The sequence below is a fragment of the Mchenga conophoros genome, linkage group LG9 (assembly GCF_057382185.1).
Source record: "Mchenga conophoros isolate Kocher_MC1m ecotype Shallow Benthic linkage group LG9, M_conophoros_male_GT1.1, whole genome shotgun sequence".
In the NCBI taxonomy this organism is placed as follows: Eukaryota; Metazoa; Chordata; class Actinopteri; order Cichliformes; family Cichlidae; genus Mchenga; species Mchenga conophoros.
In genome coordinates this window covers 29696235-29713657 of record NC_140534.1, presented here as the reverse complement: position 1 = coordinate 29713657, position 17423 = coordinate 29696235, and the positions used below count along the sequence as shown (strand labels likewise).

At 38.6% G+C, this 17423-nt stretch overlaps 1 protein-coding gene across 4 annotated transcripts in view; it reads left to right on the top strand.

The window, feature by feature from the left end:
* The window catches only part of ctnnd2a (catenin (cadherin-associated protein), delta 2a), a 268465-nt gene that overhangs the window by 189913 nt on the left and 61129 nt on the right, over positions 1-17423 (top strand). For all 4 annotated transcript variants that reach the window (XM_085287437.1, XM_085287438.1, XM_085287435.1 and 1 more), the window contains one exon: positions 8751-8937. In XM_085287437.1, the coding sequence (XP_085143563.1) occupies positions 8751-8937 (187 nt within the window). The remainder of the gene's footprint in view (positions 1-8750; positions 8938-17423) is intronic.

Below are 17423 nucleotides of genomic sequence, written 5' to 3'. Positions count from 1 at the left end.
ATTGTGGTTTTACTTCTTATTTAGTGACTTAAGTGGTCTCGGTTGGCCATGACAGCACCTGCAACCGTTTTGGCTTAGTGAATGTAGTTCTTCATACAGTCAAGTTTTAGTGAATTAGTGTTTGTCAGAAGACTTTACTATTCACCAAACCAAGGCTGTTCATCTTCTTTACTTGCACAACTATTTCACATTCCACTTGAATGATAACATTCAGTCACAGTTGTCCTCAGCAGCCATGACTTGTATGACTCTTGCAAAGAATGCCAACAATCTTTGTGAATGTTATTTATTCTTAGGAGTGTTTTGTCAAGTGTCCCTTTTGACATATTTTATTAAGACGTGTAAGATGTAATGCAGTGCATGTTTTTTGTTTGCATTAATTGTTATTGCATGTCTGCAATGATAAAAAGGTGAATAGGCCCACCTTTCATTCAAATTCTTGCTTAAAGTGGAATTTAAAGCCCCACACTTGTAGCAGGAATCAATCTTGTTTTAACCTTGAGGGAATGAACACTACAAACTAGCTGGTGTAGTTGAAACACACATTGCAGCAGTGCATACACCCACACGCACAAACTTAATAACGTGCAGGCATACAAGCGTTCATGCAAATACACATTCAAATATGTTTAGGCAAAAAATGTATAGATTAAATTTAAACACCCACATAAGGTGTTAGATAATAACACAGATAATATGAGCTGATATCATCTTTTTTTCCAATATGCCTCCCACTGAGAATTTAATATTCTACTAGAGGAGTAGCAAATAGTAACACAACACTGCACCTCTCGCTGCTTAAAAGAAAAAGAAACACATAGATGTGTGCTTACACACAAGCAAACATCTAGGATATATGGAATTTCAGTGGTCAGCTAGTTATTTTCCAGTATGACATTGGCAATATTGATGAAACATAGTGTCTGTGAATTATGCTTATGCAGCTATGCCACACAGGGGGTTCTTACCCGTTAAAGGCTGATGGGGTATGTCATCCTGCCAGCATGGACACCCGAGTTTGTGAATGTGATAACTTGAGCATGAGACGACGTAGGATTTTTAAATCCATATCACAGGTACAGAAACTGAAAGCCTCAGATGAGTTCAAATCCCAGTGGCCTTGACCTCAAGGTCAGAGGTCAACTTTTCTAAAAATCACCTAGGATTTTTACATTAATATGATACGTGCGTCTACGAGGAGGCTGAGAGGCAGCACTGGGAGCTGCCAGTATTTTTTTGTAATCCCTCATTCAAATTAAAACCTTTAACTAGGGACATTTTTTGATGCAGTCACATCAGCCACAGCACAATTTGATTGAGTTCTCCACTTTCAGAAATAAAATATGCTAATATATAATATGCAGAACTACTGAGATTTACCCGTGTGCTGTTTTTGTCTGCTGAACTCGTGATTTCATGGACAGGCAGAGTTTAAGTGCACTATAGTAAGATTTATACATTATGTTAATACACTAGATTAGATCACTTCATGTGGCGACATATGTATTATAAATACTGTCCTGTAATGCATGATTATATAGGACCATGTTTATTTTTGAATTTTCTCATATTGTTGGTATCAGCTGCACAAAAGGTACATTACATTATCTTGCTGCTCAAACTGTGAATTGTCATAAGTGGGGATCTGAATGTTAGCAGCCTAAAAGATTTCCTATAAGCAGCTCTCACCAGCAACTTGTACATCGATTCCTGTGATAAAACATGAGAGAGCCAATACCTTTCTTTCATCTGTTGTCCTTCACTCGCATCTTTTGTTATCTCGTGTCTGCTCGCTTCGCACTTTTCTTTCCCTTTGTCGGTGTGTGCATTGGATTTTTATGTGATTCCACACTTGTTTCATGTTGAGCTGGACTGTGGGTATCTGCACTTGTCTCACCATTGTTTTTCTACATTTGGCCTCTTTGTTACACCTGGTTAGTCCTGAGATAGCAGAGACATGTGCAAGCTCATACAAGTAGATTTAACAGTTTCAGAGATAAAGCAGACCCATTCACTCAAACACAAAAATACACAAAACCTTGCAAAACCATAAAGCGCATTCACACAGAATACTAAACTAAAGTCAGTAGGGCCCCCTCATGCTCAATTTGACCTCTGTCTCCGTTGTTACTTAGCACAACAGAGCTCATCTTTAATCACACATTCAAAAATCCATCCCACTAGGTCACCTGCTCTATGAGGGGGAAGAGGCCCTGGTGGATCATAAGGCTGACAGCTAGCAAGCAAGTGCACAGTTTTTTTCTGTCCTTTTACAAACCCCTGAGATATCGATAACAGCTCGCTAGAGGAGGGTAGAGAAGGAGGAAGGAAGTCTGGAACCTTTTCACTGTTAATGATATCCTCATAACAGGTTGTGTGGCGGCAGGCAATCTCTGCTGCACTAAAAAACAAGGTTTGTTTATATTCAAGATAAAGAAGTAAGAATGTCATTACAAAAAGGCTTCTTTTTTTGATGATCCCAAGGTATACATGTCTGGGACGATAAACGTGCTGGAGAGACTAAGATACAGAAAACAGCTCGGGGAAGGAATGTCTGTGGTCTGTAAGCAGATTAACCAGTGAATAAAATTCACTGCGAGTCATACCGCATCATGTTTTGAGCTCCGACTTTTATAAATAGTCATCTCACACAGACAGACATGCACTGTGAAATTCTATCTCTGCTTCCCCCGTTTCCTGACTCTTCCTGTCTTTGCCCTTCCCTGTCTGTGATTCAGTGTCATGCATGAGTCTCCCCTGTTGTCTGTTTCCTCTGGTACTTGGCATTAAACTCCACATTTTAAATGCTTTCACGACAGTACAGCCATATTTTGAAGTCTGTCTTAATTTGCCTCGCGTAACACCCTGCTGTTGCTGTAATTCACGTCTGAGAAGTGTTGCATAATTATTCTGTAATTCAGTTAGGTTGATGTTGTTTGTCACAAATACAGAGAAGGACTACAGTTAGTTAATTATGTAAGTGGTGATTTATGCTGTCCTGGCCATTGACACAATCCTACCAGTTTAAGGCAGTTTTAATAAAAGCTGTGTTACAGAGCTTGTGTAGTTAAACGTTTTCAGCCTCAATTTTGTAAAATAAAAATGAAGTATGTCTGTAGCGCAAAGAACAAAAATGAAGGGCTAAAGGCAGGTGACCCTTTTTGAGAGAAAGTGTCAAAAAATGGTGAACTGGGAGGATTAATGCTGAGACTCTTGTAATATCTGGACCATATTCACTGACTTATAATCCAGGTGCTGTTGGACAGAACTAATGTTGTTGGACTGTATTTGGGTTGAGCGGCTATCAGATGAAATTGTGTGACTCTATAGCAACTCTTTCGGTAGATCAGTGCTGAAAAATTTGCAGTTAAAACATGTTACGGAAGAGCTAATGATGCTAATGCTCTGTAACTACATGTTAGTGTCTCTGCTCTCGGATGCTTTGCTGTGTCAAATTTTATTCTACTCAAAGTCTAACCTTTAATTCTACTTGACGGCCGAATAATTTGAAAGTAAACAATGACTGTCACTAGGAGAGATTGATCTAGGATTGTGTCACCCTATGCTACCCGTAGACTCAAAAAAATGCCAGTATTGTACCAATTCTGCTTTCTTATTACGTCTATGTTGATCCATCCCTCTAATTTGTAATTAAAGAATCTCTTCAGAATCAGGCATAAATTTTTGTTTTTTTGTTACTTTTGGTGATTGGAAAAACCTTCCCTTTAACTATTTACCCTATCTCTCTGTTGGTTCTGAAGTTTAAATTTAGACAAGCTTTATTGGCTTCCTAGGTCTGAGCGTGAGGTAGATAGGATGAAGTCAAGGCTTCTGGGCCTGTCAGTCAAAGTCTGGTCGATGCAGAGGCTTCGGATATCAATAGGAGATGCTATCCTTACTCATGGGCTCACCTTGAATGCAGTGGACCATGACTACAGTTTCTGTTGCTGCCTCCTCTGAAATGGCTGAGGGGAGAAGCAACTGCTGAAGACAGCTGTATCCAAAAAGTTTCCATTTGGACAAATCTTCTCAGATTATTATAATTAGTACTTCTCAGTACTTCCATTAGTCACCATCTAATCCGCTTCCTCTCTATGAAAAACTGCGCATGGTTGCTTCTCTCAGCTATGACGCATATCACAATGCATGTTTCTGTGAATTGCATTGAACATGAAAACAATATGCTTACATATATTCCGCTACATACGCAAGCGCTCATTTCCAGAAGTCAGTTTGGTAATGAGAATAAAAGCTATGAGAAATGCAGCAGAGAATAACTGCATGTGTACAGAAGTGACTGACTGACTTTTCCACTGTTGCAAGGTTATGTTAAAAACAGCCCAACAATGTTGAATTATACTGCTGTACTCACAAATACAGTTCATCATTTCCTGTTACTTGAAGGCATAAAATATTTTCTGTTGTCAACGTCTAAATCCCCAAGCTCCAAATGCTGCTGTTATTCAAGAAATTTCAATGCAGCCTTTTCACTGTGAAATTCTCTGGTGGTAATGAAATCTCCAGTATTGGCAGTGGCAGTTTACCCACAATACATGATTTTACCTTGTGCTGCCAAAGGTCTTCAGCAAACCTACCGCTGAAATGAAGGTTCGATGACTCGATGGTTAAGTCAGCAATTGCTAGCTTGCTGTCTGAAAACGTTACCCCAAAGCACTATTTTATTTTATGTTATTTTATTTATTTATTTACCGTTTTTCTCATTCACAGATTTTTATAGACACAACAGCCATGCAATTTGTCATCTCTGGCATTGCTCATCACCAGGTTGTGACCCAGCAGCTAACTAATTCGCAGTGAGCTGCACAAATGAAGGCTGTTTAATAAAACATCACCACTTGAGGTCTCACATGTCTCATTCTTCCCTTACAAGTCACATTCTCATTTATTCATGAATTCATGCAATCATCTCCTCTCTCCCCCAAACCACCAGGCTCCTAGGAAACTGTCTGTCAAATGTCTAAAGGGAACTAGTCAGAGAGGGATGGGGTATAAGGACAAGGAACGAGAAAAGAAAAAAAGCGCAGCCACATGCACTCACAGGCACACAAGCTTGAAGTATGATGTCACTGTCTGTTGGTCACTTGATGTTATACCCATAAGGACATTGAGTTTAGTGAAGCATTACATATCTATGTTTCTAGAGCAGACAAGTCTGTGTAAGTGGCCGGTACAATGTCCTTGCCCCAGAAAAAAACTGATCAGTGCATCCTTTTACGTGTCTCCTTTTAATCAGTGTTTTTGTCCATTCGCGCCTGCACAAAAATCAACATGTCGCTTCCTGAGCATGTATTGTGTCTCAATGTGTGTTTGTTTAGATGTATTGGCCCGAGCAGATAAAGAAAGGCTTGCTGAGTGCTGCTTCTTGTCAGCTCATCAAAGACAACACTGTTTTAACCTGATTGCAATCATACACTGAAAACACTTACCACATGAGAAACAGACCGACGCGGGAAAAAGAAGCAGAGAGAAATACAGAAGATGTTTGACAGCATTCAGCTTTATAAGTCAAGTGTTTTGCTGAATGTGTGTCTTCACTCTGAGGTGGCAACAGAGTGTGTGCATGCTTGCATATGTTTGAGCTTATTGCCTTATTTTATTTTTTTTACTTTGATTTGAGAAGAGCCTGTGTGAATAGCAGGATTAAGTGGAAAGACAGAAAGTTGAGATGTGAAACAAGAGGCTGATTAGTGAAAGTGAAGGCAAATGTTACCACACTCACACTCACATGCCTTAGTACAAGCTCTTGATTGCTGCCAAGCAGCATACAAGGTCATTGTGTTATTATCACCCTCCTTCTCTTGTCCTCTCAAGCTTGCTTCCTCTCATTCTCTCTTGCCCTCTCTCACACACACAAACTCTTCTCTGAAATTCCCAATTACATCTCCCCGTCTCTACTTTTAGCTTTCTTCTTGTATAAACTTATATATAGTCTTATGCATATTCCATCTAATCATTTGCTTTCTGCAGTGGTCTATTAAGTCTAAATTATTAAATATTAATTATTTGGGTTTAACAGCTATGCATTTGTAATTAAGAATTAACCCACTGGCTAAGTAACACTGGCATTTGCTTTCTCACTGCCCTTCCTTGTCTATTCACTGGCCTCATTTTCTTCCAATCCCTTTCCCTGAGATTGACATTATGACCGTATGTAGTAGAGTATAGTGTAAGGCTTCAAGACTGGCATTGCTTTGGGGAATGCAAAGCTGGCTGCTACTTAACATCCATTGCCTCCACAAATGTTTCAGTCAAGTGAGGCTTTATTCATATTTGTCCACAGATCACAGTTTATTTTTCTAGCCCTTTATTATCTTTATTTTCAGTACCTTTATATTTATTTTTAAAGTGCATTTTTCGTTTCAGTTCTCATGCTTGAAAGAAGTTGAACAAATTTTGTATACTTTGGGATTTTATTGTGTATATTTATTTTAAATATGCTTTATTAATTAATTGTTTGCTCCCCAACACATAATAAGTGAGGTCCAGGTTTAACTACAGAGATTTTCCACACTTGCTAGCATTTAAGAAAACAGATGCAGTCTTTATCTTTGGATTTTGCACTCAGAATTACTGAATGAACAGGACACCTTTAAGCTCACTGACAGTTTCTATGAACTGTGGGGCGCAGCATATTGTGATTTGTGCCCATATTTTAATTGTTTGCTAACTGTGCAAATGAACGACGTCTGTCATTGGGACATGCAACATCTGGAGTCTGACACGAAATACACGAGAGATGATGACCTATAGCACCACAGCTTTTTATAGTTTCTTGTAGCTTTAAAGGAGGTTGTCTCCTCTTGTTGCAATCTGTTCCAATTTCTCGGCAGTCTCTCAGCTCCTTAATCCACCAGTGCTACTGATATATCTATATTTTCTTATTTTATTTATCCCTGTCACTCTGGTTCCTATATTTTTACTTTATTGTTTTTTGCTATGTAAGAAAGTTCAATGAAAGCCACAGAAACTAACTAACATATCTAGAATGTGACAGTGCTAATGTAGCCTGTGTGTGTATGAGCACACGTGTGTGTTTGATACGTATGAGTGTGTCACAGCTGACCAACAGGGCTACTGCTGTCACCGGTCTGTGAAAAGGCATCTGGTATCCCATCTGACAGGAAGCAAAAGAAAAAAAGTGTATTTGTGTGTATGTGTGTTTGTGTGTGTTGTATATCCATGTGTCTTTGTAGGCGATTTAGTATATCATGGATACATAAAAACATAAAAACTTGTTTTTCAGCCAGGTTATTTATATGACCATGCAGCTGTGTTTGCTGGCTTTATGTTTATGCATTGCTGTAAAATTAATTTGGCAATAAGTTTGTGTGCGTTTTGTGATAAATAATGCCAGTTGGAGTCAGATTCAAAAATAAAAGTGTGGGTGGCTTACTCAAAAGTGATAAATATAGGGAGGTGCTATTGTTAGCATTTCCAGTCCTGAAATATGTCCTCGCATGCTCTGAAAAGGTGTGTCTGAGATCAGTGTCATTCTGCTCAAGGTTAAAAAACAGTTTTAGGCTGTTTTTATTTCTTAAAGTAATTTGCTGCCCTGACTCCCAAAATGTAGCCAAATGTATTTCACATGTACATTTCAGAACAGTGAATGGAACCAAGCACATTTTTATTAGGTTTTGGAGAGAATTGTAGCACAGCAGTTAATGAGGTATGTAAGATCAAATAATTGTTAATCGTTTTTGTTTTGTTTTTTTTACAGAAGAGCTTAAAACTTCATTTGATGAAAATGAAACGGTTGGATAAATATTTTTAGCTCTAAAGATGTATTTGATTTATGAAAGTATGAGGTTTTATTTACAAAGTTTGTAAATGTAATTTAGTCGATAAAACTTTGCAGAAAACTAAATCAACAATCAGCGTTCTTGGTGGTTTATATATTAGTGTCGTACTATTATCTAGTCAGTGTAAGTCTACATTGGCAATGACAGTTTCCACAATCCTTCATTATGATGGTGATGATGATGAAGATGATAAGCAAACAGCATCTTTGACAGTAGGCTGCTTAGATCATACCAATGTAAAAGATTATACAAAATAAATTTTGGTGCAATGTGTGTACCACACATGAAATATGGATAATGGTGGAAGATTTAGGTCAGGACATTATCCAAAGCTTGCAATCACATGTAGCACACAGCAGGAGGTAGTCTGCTTAAGATTCATTCTTGCTACAAGAAGGGTTCTGCTTGGTTTAGGCAACGGTGCTGCCTGTGTGGTGCATGCACTGCCGGCTGTGAATTCACTGAACTATTACCAACACTGTTTTAGTGGCAGATTGGCTCAATCAGACATCACACAGACATTGTACTGGGGAGTTTAGTAGGTTAAAGACTAGTTTATGTCTGATTCATCTGCATTTAACATTTGTGTTTCTAACACGCACCTCTAATGTCTAAAGTTCAGAGAACAGTTCCCCTTTAACTGGACTAAAACCTAAGACTTAAGGAGACTCGCGGTAGGCACCCTCATGCCTCAGCCAATTAGAATGAGAGGAAAATGGAGAATAAAAAGAGCAGCACTGAGAAAGAACAAATGTAAATGCTGAGAATATTGGTGAGCCAGTAACTGACCCGATCAGTTACATACAGAAACGTGCAGACAGAAACTAAGGATATAATAGTTATAGTAGCTACTTTGAAAAAGTTACTTACAGAACTGTCTAAACATAAATATGATAATGTTTCTTATTTTCTGAACACATTCATATGCAGGTGTGCTTTGGAACCTGTCATCATGTGATGCACTGAAGATGCCAATCATCCAGGATGCCTTGGCCGTTCTGACCAATAGTGTCATCATACCCCACTCTAACTGGGACTCCTCCCCAAATCACCATGATGACCGCAAGCTCCACATCCATACATCCCAGGTGCTGCGCAATGCTACAGGCTGTCTCAGGTAAGCAACAGGCACTTAAAATCTTGTCTCAGGTGTTGTTTTCTTCTTCTTTTATATATCACATTATCATTTTATTCAGTTCTGTTCGGTTTTGTTTGTATTGCACCAGTTCACAACAGTCACCTCAAGGTGTGTGTGTGTGTGTTTATACATCTACTGACAAATGGTTTTTTGCAGAAAAATCAAAGTTTCTTAATCTTCACCACTGTGCGATTATAGGCACAACTTCAAACAGTATATGCATATTTTGTTCTTTTTTGTTGCTCCCTTTCACGTTCATTCACTGAAGCACATTTGCACCAATTTGTGTTGGTCACCATAGAAACAACTCCTCCACTTGCTGGGATCCTTTGTGTGTTGACTTTCGTTTTGGTGCATTGTGCCTCTAAATTGTTTCTTTGTACAGTTTGAAATCACGGAGGACAACTTACAGCTTTCATGATTACTGTGTTTATGTGCATCTCAGTATGAGAAAATAGGTTTCTATTATATTTCAGTGTGTACTCGTTAACGCCCATCCTCGTGTTAGTAAAGCCTACACTTTATGCTCTACTTTGTGCTCTACTTGTGTCAGAGCAGTTACTGTAGTCTTAATTGAATATGGTGAGTTAAGCATTAAGTTAACTCGCATGAAATTTGCTCCTTGTTGATCTATTTGATCTAAACATCTGTTAAGAGCCTGGCATGCAGACATGATAGTGAATATTTTTTGATCACATAATTCTTTTCTTAGATCTGCTAATCTGGCATGAAAGAGTAAAAAGTCAGGCTGATGATGAAAAAGAGCTGCAGGTAATCGTAGTAAGTAGTACAGTAAAACACTGTAAAATGCTGTAGAAGATTTGTTATTTTGGACCACATATGTATTCATATTGAATACGTGTTAAAGAAAAAAGTCAATACTGGTCTGATCTTTAAAATTAGTCATGAGACTGAAATTTTGATGTGTAACTATTTGATCACTTGCGTGCTGCTAGCACAGAAAGTTTGTCATTTGTTTCTGATCATATTTGTTGATCTGTGTACATACTCTCACACCAACCCCACAGAGGCCTGCGATGTTTGAAAAAAAAAGTCTCCACTTGGCCAGCTCTCTTTGAGCTATGTGGGCGATCGTGGCTCAAGAGTTGGGAGTTCGCCTTGTAATCGGAAGGTTGCCGGTTTGAGCCCCGGCTCGGACAGTCTCGGTCGTTGTGTCCTTGGGCAAGACACTTCACCTACCGCCTACTGGCCGATGGCGCGATATGGCAGCCTCGCTTCTGTCAGCTGTGGCTACAACTGTAGCTGCCTCCACCAGTGTATGAATGAGTGAGTGGATGACTGGGTGTGTAAAGCGCTTTGGGGTCCCTAGGGGGGGACTAGTAAAAGTGCTATACAAATACAGGCCATTTACCATTTATGTGCTCAATGAACCACCAGTGGATTAAACCCTCACCCCAACAGTTTTGAAGATTCTTGAGCTATTTCAAATGGTTATCTTCCACTATTGCAGCTATTGGATGTATTTAAAAATGCATTAGGTAACCAAGCTAGAAAAGATCCTCCAACCACCTCGTTGCCACAGCTTTACACACCAACCTCAATAAAGGAAGTGTGGAACCATTCACACTCAAGGTCCCCTCCTCCTTTGGAATGGACTGGAATGGCTTTTCTAGTCTCACTTAGCAGTTTAGACTCTCAACACTTCAAGCCACTTTTTTTTCCCGTATAGTCATACAGTTAAATACTTTACCTTCTATACATTCACACCTATTGCCAATTTAGAATCACCGTTTAACCTAACATGCAAGTATCTGGACTGTGGAAGAAAGCTGTGGTACCTAGTTGTACCTCATGCAGGCACAGGGCCCAGAGACCACAAGAAAAAAGGACTTTCTTGCTGTGAGGTGACAGGGTTGTCGATTGCTGTTGAAGTTCTGACTGAGGTACAAATTGATGATCTCCCACAAGAAGTGGGGGCCAGACACTTCCAGTACAGCCTCACTAAATGTATAGGTATGCCAGGCCTGATCATTTATGGTCGTCATTTGATAACTCGGCTCGTGTCTATGACATATGTACATGATTGCAAAATGATGTAGGGTGGCCTAGCCAAGTGCACTTACAAACAACTTCATCTATATTCATGGTATTCCGTATGGACAAAGTGTGAATTGCACAAATGTCCAGTAACAGAAATCCTCAGTGTGTTCTGTTAACACACCCTCCAACTTTCTGTACCATTGCTCCATTTCCTCGCTGGGGACAGTGGAGCAACTCCAGACTGGAAAAGAGCCAGGCTGCTCTCCGGAATACAAATTATCCATTGAGTTGACCCCAGCTTTATCTAACCCGTATCTCTCAACCTCAAGCACTAGCTCGGCCCACTTTCACCACCAGAGAGGTGATGTTGCATGGCTAAATGTTATTAATATTAATGTTAACTAGTATGCATATCCACCTTTTTTATCCACCGATTAGGTTCTTACAGCTGCAGTACAAAAAACAAATATATAATATATTTAATAGGAAACCTAAATAATATGGGTGTGTATAGCTGTACTTGTATGGGTAAAGACTATATGATACCTAAGTGTGATCATGAAGTTATTCTTCTGTGTAATATTTGTCAATTTTGGTATCATTTGCAGTTATACAGTGCACCACAGACTAGTTTTATATCCTAAATGGGCTATGTATCCTGGGAGCAATACTTAAATTAGACGTATTAATTGACTTTTTTAAATGCTTCTTTTAAGGCCAAATGAGCTGAGGAGTTTTCATTTCATGCTAAGCACGCTATTCACCTACGGTTGACTATTTAGGAATGTTTGAGTAAAAACAGTGGTGAATCTAAAACATGAGCTCATCCAAAACACAGACAAACACATTTTCATCTTCAACATCTTTCTATGTTTGTTCCTATAGTTAATTGTAGGAACTTGGTTCTACAGAGAAATATGTTTGTGTGGGTTTTTGGATTTGTCCAACACAAGACTCAGATCCTTTCTGGTTCTTGGTTTGTTCTTTTAGCTGTTTGTTTGCCACAATAGAGATAGATTTCCTTAAAACTTTGATGACATGATGTAGATTTTCAGCAATTTTTCCTCACTAACTCACTAAACCATTTATAGAACTTGAGCGCATGTGTGTGTAGGTACCTAAAGATGCGGGGGAAGAAGACAAATGATGCTGTCACTGTGCTGTTCCACATTGTAAAGCTACAGATCAAATTGTAAAAGGTGCTAAAGGAGAGGGAGTACGAGAGGGCAGAAAAGGAAAAAGTTGGAAAAATTTGAACTGAGAGAATTTAGACATGGAGAACAATAAGAGAGAGACACTAACACATAGCAGTGAAGGTGTTTCTGCTTCTCTCCGGGGGCAGCTTTCTATCTCACCATCTTTTCAGAGGGTTAAAGTGACATAAGACCACAGTGTTCAGGTCCCAGTGTACCTGCAGCTCAATTTCAGACCTCTCACCCCTCTTATTATCTCCTTGATGTGTGTGTTTGTGTGGCTGTGTAGGCGCATGAGAGTCCATATTTCTATGTGTACTTATTGGTGTTGCATGTACAGTATATGCTCAAGTGTGTATGTGTATGTAAATGCTAATTTGTTTCCACTATAAAGAAAAAAAACACACACACAGCTGTATTTCTGGTGTGCATGAATGTGTGCATTTCTGCATATTTGTTTTTGGCTCCATGCATGACGCCGCGTGTGCAATCAGATTAGCTGAGAGGATTCTTGGTCGCCTACACCAGAATTTTGCACACTATTTTAAAGCTCTTTTTGCAATTATTACTTTTGGCAATCAGTGTGTGAAAAAGTATGCTTGTTGTAATCAATCAGACTGTCCACTTTGGCAAATCCTTCACAGCCCAGCACTGTTTTCCATCTTGTTACGGTGTTATCAAGCCAGACACAAGGTCTTCTCCTCCGTTCAGAGGCTGTTTAACTCCCTTCGGGTTGCTGGTTTGTAGCCAAGCAAGAAAAGAAAACAACTACCTGGTGCCTTACACACACCCTTTGTATGCGTTTGCATGTTTTTGTTCTATTCGTGAATGCTTTCAGCTCGTTTCCATTCAGACACCCACAGATGTGCGTAGAGGAAAGGACTGATTTTTGGTTGATCGAGAATTAAATGCGTGGTCACGAAAGAGTTTGTTTCCATATTTATTTTATGGGTATTAATAGGTTTGTTTGCATGTGTTCCATCTGGTGATGAACCCTCTGCTGCCTGTGCCCTCAATGACACACATACACACATGGACAGACATTTATGCAGAGCCACCACACACCAGCTGTTTGAGACAAAGTCACTCAGTAGTCATTTGTTCCTTGAGCAACATTAGAAGACCATCTGTCTTCGGATTCACTCGTGTCCATGTAAATCCCATGAATGTTGCACCAATTTTATAACAACTAAAAAGAAAAGAAAAGGGATTCGTGTTACGATCAGTGACTATCAGATTGTTTGCCGAGGTACGCTGTTGCACCCTGTAGTAGAAAATCAATGTCAAATTAAAAATGTATAAGTGTCCTTGTGTTTTTAAAACAGTGCAATTGGTGGAAAACATGTCCAACTGGCAATATTTTAATAGTTGTCAAACCAGCGTCTGCAGACAGCAGGAAGCTTGTTAGTGAAATTTTTCTCACGTACACATGGATGCTACTTTTTCAGAAAATAATAATGAATTGTTTAGCGTTGTATATAAGCTAATCAACACTTTTAATGGTGGCTATATGCATACACTGACAAACTAGAGCAATATTATATTCAAATTCTGTATTTTAATTTTGTAGAAAATCGACTGCCTAGTGCTTTAAAGATAAAGCTGTGTGACAGGGTGTTAAAAAACTGCATGCCGACCAGTAAACAGTGTGCATAAGTTAACTGTAAGGTGTTTTACCCACTTGGCTGTGGAAATATGTGTTGTATTTTTATGCCTTTATTAGACACCAACAGCAGAAACCAGGAACTTAACAGTTTATGAATTTCTTATATATTTCTTGTTGAGTTGTAATAGAAACATTTAATTATACTCGAGTCTTTTGCTCTAATACCCTAAATGTTTTTGTGAAGTTGGACCCTTTACACACGTACAAGACACGGGCGTGGTGACAGCATTTCTTTATTTTGACCTCTGGTTTTACTGTGGTTTTACAATGGGACACAGACACTCGTGCTCCGCTGTCACGGCCGCTCTCCTTCACTCCGACTGTCACTATGAACATATAAAGAGTCACAATCACATTCACACCCACGCCACAGTTTTCTTTGGATTTTGAAGGATTTCTGGGATCTGGGATCTACGGTTAATTACCTGTGCTTGGTACATCTTCTATTTGATCCCCTTTAATTAACTGTCATGAACGTAATTCATTGTTTTCTTTTTCAGTTTATTCATTCCCTTGTTTTTGTTGGAATTTGATAAAAAATAAAAATATATGCATGCCTTTCTCTGCTTTTACTATTTTGACATTCAATCTTTTTTTCTTTATTTGTTTTTCTAAATTTGATTCCCAGAAATCATATTAATATGTCAAAACTTCTCTGCGTGATTCTCCCCACAAAAACTGTTTACTGGAAGGAAGAGAGAACTGATTGAACTTTACCATTTAATGGAAATGTTGCCGTAACTAGAACCAGCAAACAATGAGTTTTTCCAAATATTTTGAGCTGCAGTGGTCAAATGTCGTGCTTGTTTGGCACTGCCACTAAACGAACTACGCTGTTACTTCACTGCAGCTAACAGTTTGAATGGGATGCTTAATCAAGTTCTGTGTCTTTTTGCTCAGTAGGTAATTATTTAATGATGCAGGCTAATGAGTTAGGCTAAATTAATGAGGAGTGACATCAGATAGGATGAACTGTAAACCTGTAATGGACTCACTAAATAGTAGAGATTACTGGTTAAATTTAAGCAGACACACACACACACACACACACACACGTAATAGAAAACCTTTTCTTTCACTTTAGTGTTTTCTGAAGCTCATGCAAAGGGTTTTACCGTTTGTAATGCACATGTACATATATTATGTTACCAGCGTCCCTATGAAACTGGTTAAAACAAACAAGTTGGTTTAAATCTAATCTATCAAACTATTATTTAATAAAATGCTTTTTTTCTGCTGAAGAAATTCTGACCTCACTGTTGTCTCACTAAATTATATCTAAGAAGAGGTGTGTTGCAGAATGGTGCAATACGTCATGCTTCATTACCACTAGATTAACAGGCACATGTGCACATAACACAAATGCAGAGAGTTACACACAAACTACACACATACTTGAACCCATCCATGTGCAAAGGCCTTTAAATAGCAGACATACAAATGCTATTAAGCAAAGTATATAGGAGATAACCGTATACTTATAAAAATGACAGTCTGGTCTGATCATCTTAGTATTTCATAAACTACAAAAATGTGGGAAACTTCTTTTTTATGGTCTAGCCTTTAAGAGCTTCTTTTTTCACTCAGCTGCGCACAGCTGTAAACATGGCAAGGTAAATATGGAATGATGTTGGCAGTGTACCCAGAAGAAACTGAAATGTGAAGAGTAACATTTGCTTTATTTTCCTGGAAATCGTTAGTTAGCGCTTCCTTCCTGACGACCTCTTGAACATCATGAAAAATGTGTCATTTATAATTGCAAAGCCAAAATATTGTATAGTTGAGGGTCCATCATTAGATGCTACTGGCTTAAGGATGAGGGAGTGTGACGGGCTTATGAAAACGTGTGATCGCATATCATTGCTTGCTTAAGCATCTACCTTTGTATTATATATGTATGCAGGCTAAAAACCTAATATTATAAAAGCTCTCAATAAAACATTCATGTTGCATTGCTAAGTGTCGTCTCTTCCACTCATGACGAGGCATCATATAAAAGAACATGATGCAAATCTCTGTAGAAGTCGACATATTCAAGGCTAAAGCCGGTGTTAAAGCAGTAAATAATTCACCCTCCCTCTTTCTCACCCACCTTCCGCCTGTCTTTGCTGCTTAAACATTAGTCAAGGTGAAGTGTTTTCACTGTTATGTTGTTTTATATCAACTTGACAGAGAATAGTTCTCCGTTAAGCGGCATTTCCATCGTGTGCTTGTTTGCCCATTAGCATTCAAAGAGGGTGAAAATGACTTGACCTTCTCTTGGAAGCAGGGAGCCGTGAACGTGAAGTTTTAATTGAGTTCTTGTGTCTTTCCCTTTCTTTTCTCCTTTTCTCATCAGTGCAATATTTGAAAGATCTCATTCCCTAGACTAGTGATCTCTTTATTATGGCACTATGCAGAGGTGGGACCAAGTCATTGTTTTGCAAGTCTCAAGTAAGTCTCAAGTCTTTATCCTCAAGTCTCAAGTCAAGTCTCAAGTAATGTCAGGCAAGTCAGAGTCGAGTCTCAAGTCACTGGTGTAAAAGTCCGAGTCAAGTCACAAGTCTGAAACTTTGAATTTCAAGTCCTTTCGAGTCTTTAAAAAAAACAAACGAAAAAATAATGTTGCAGTTATGCTAAATATAAATATTAGACCATGTAATTTTTAAATCTGTGTTTTTCTCAACACATGACAAAATAGTGAACTTAGAAAATATACACAAATTGTGAAATTGCACCTCTTTAAAATGCAGCTCAATTAAACCTAGCTCCAAGAATAATTTTCACCAACAGTTCTGAGATAAGCTGCATGTTATTCTTGGATGCGGTTGTAGGACCAGCTTTAAAATCGCATGACAAAAATATCATACACATTAAAAAAACTGTATCACCAACGTAGCCTGGACAACATTTGCTAGTTAGATGAAGTCAGCTATCTCATCGTAGCATATTTATATGCATATTTATAATTATACGGTTCTTGGAGTGAGTGCATACACTCATGAAGTTTAGTAACTTCAGGTCACTGCAACAAGCCCAGGTACAGTTTACCGACGGATGGGTACAGGACCTTGAAATGCACCGTGTAGAACGAAAGACCATCGTACGTATCATAAGTTTACCAGTCTCACAAATTGTCATAAATACACATTCATTAACCGTTTATTAATAGGACCTTTGAGCTCAACGGTAATTAATTAGTAGTGGAAATAATTTCTGGTACCCATCACAGAAATGTAGCAGTGACAACAATATTGTATGCTGTAATTGTACTGGGCAATTAGTGATACAAAAAAACTGTTTTATCCTGTGAATAAAAGTATATGTTTTTGTCAATGTACCATAATAACAGAAGCGAAACACAATATTGTGTCAGGACAATTCACTATTTATGCACAATAAACAAAGGAGCATAGCGCGACAATTTCTGTTCTTGCTTGTAACCTATATCACCAATTATGTTATGAAAATGACGTATTAACTACTAAAAAACACTGACCTTCGTGTAAATGCTTGGAGCAGACTAACCTGTGAGCTGGAGTGTTCTGGGACGTTATATTTGGTCTTTGAATGGCTGCAATCCAGGCCATCCGTCGCGTCTTTGTTACTTCGGAAACATGAACAAT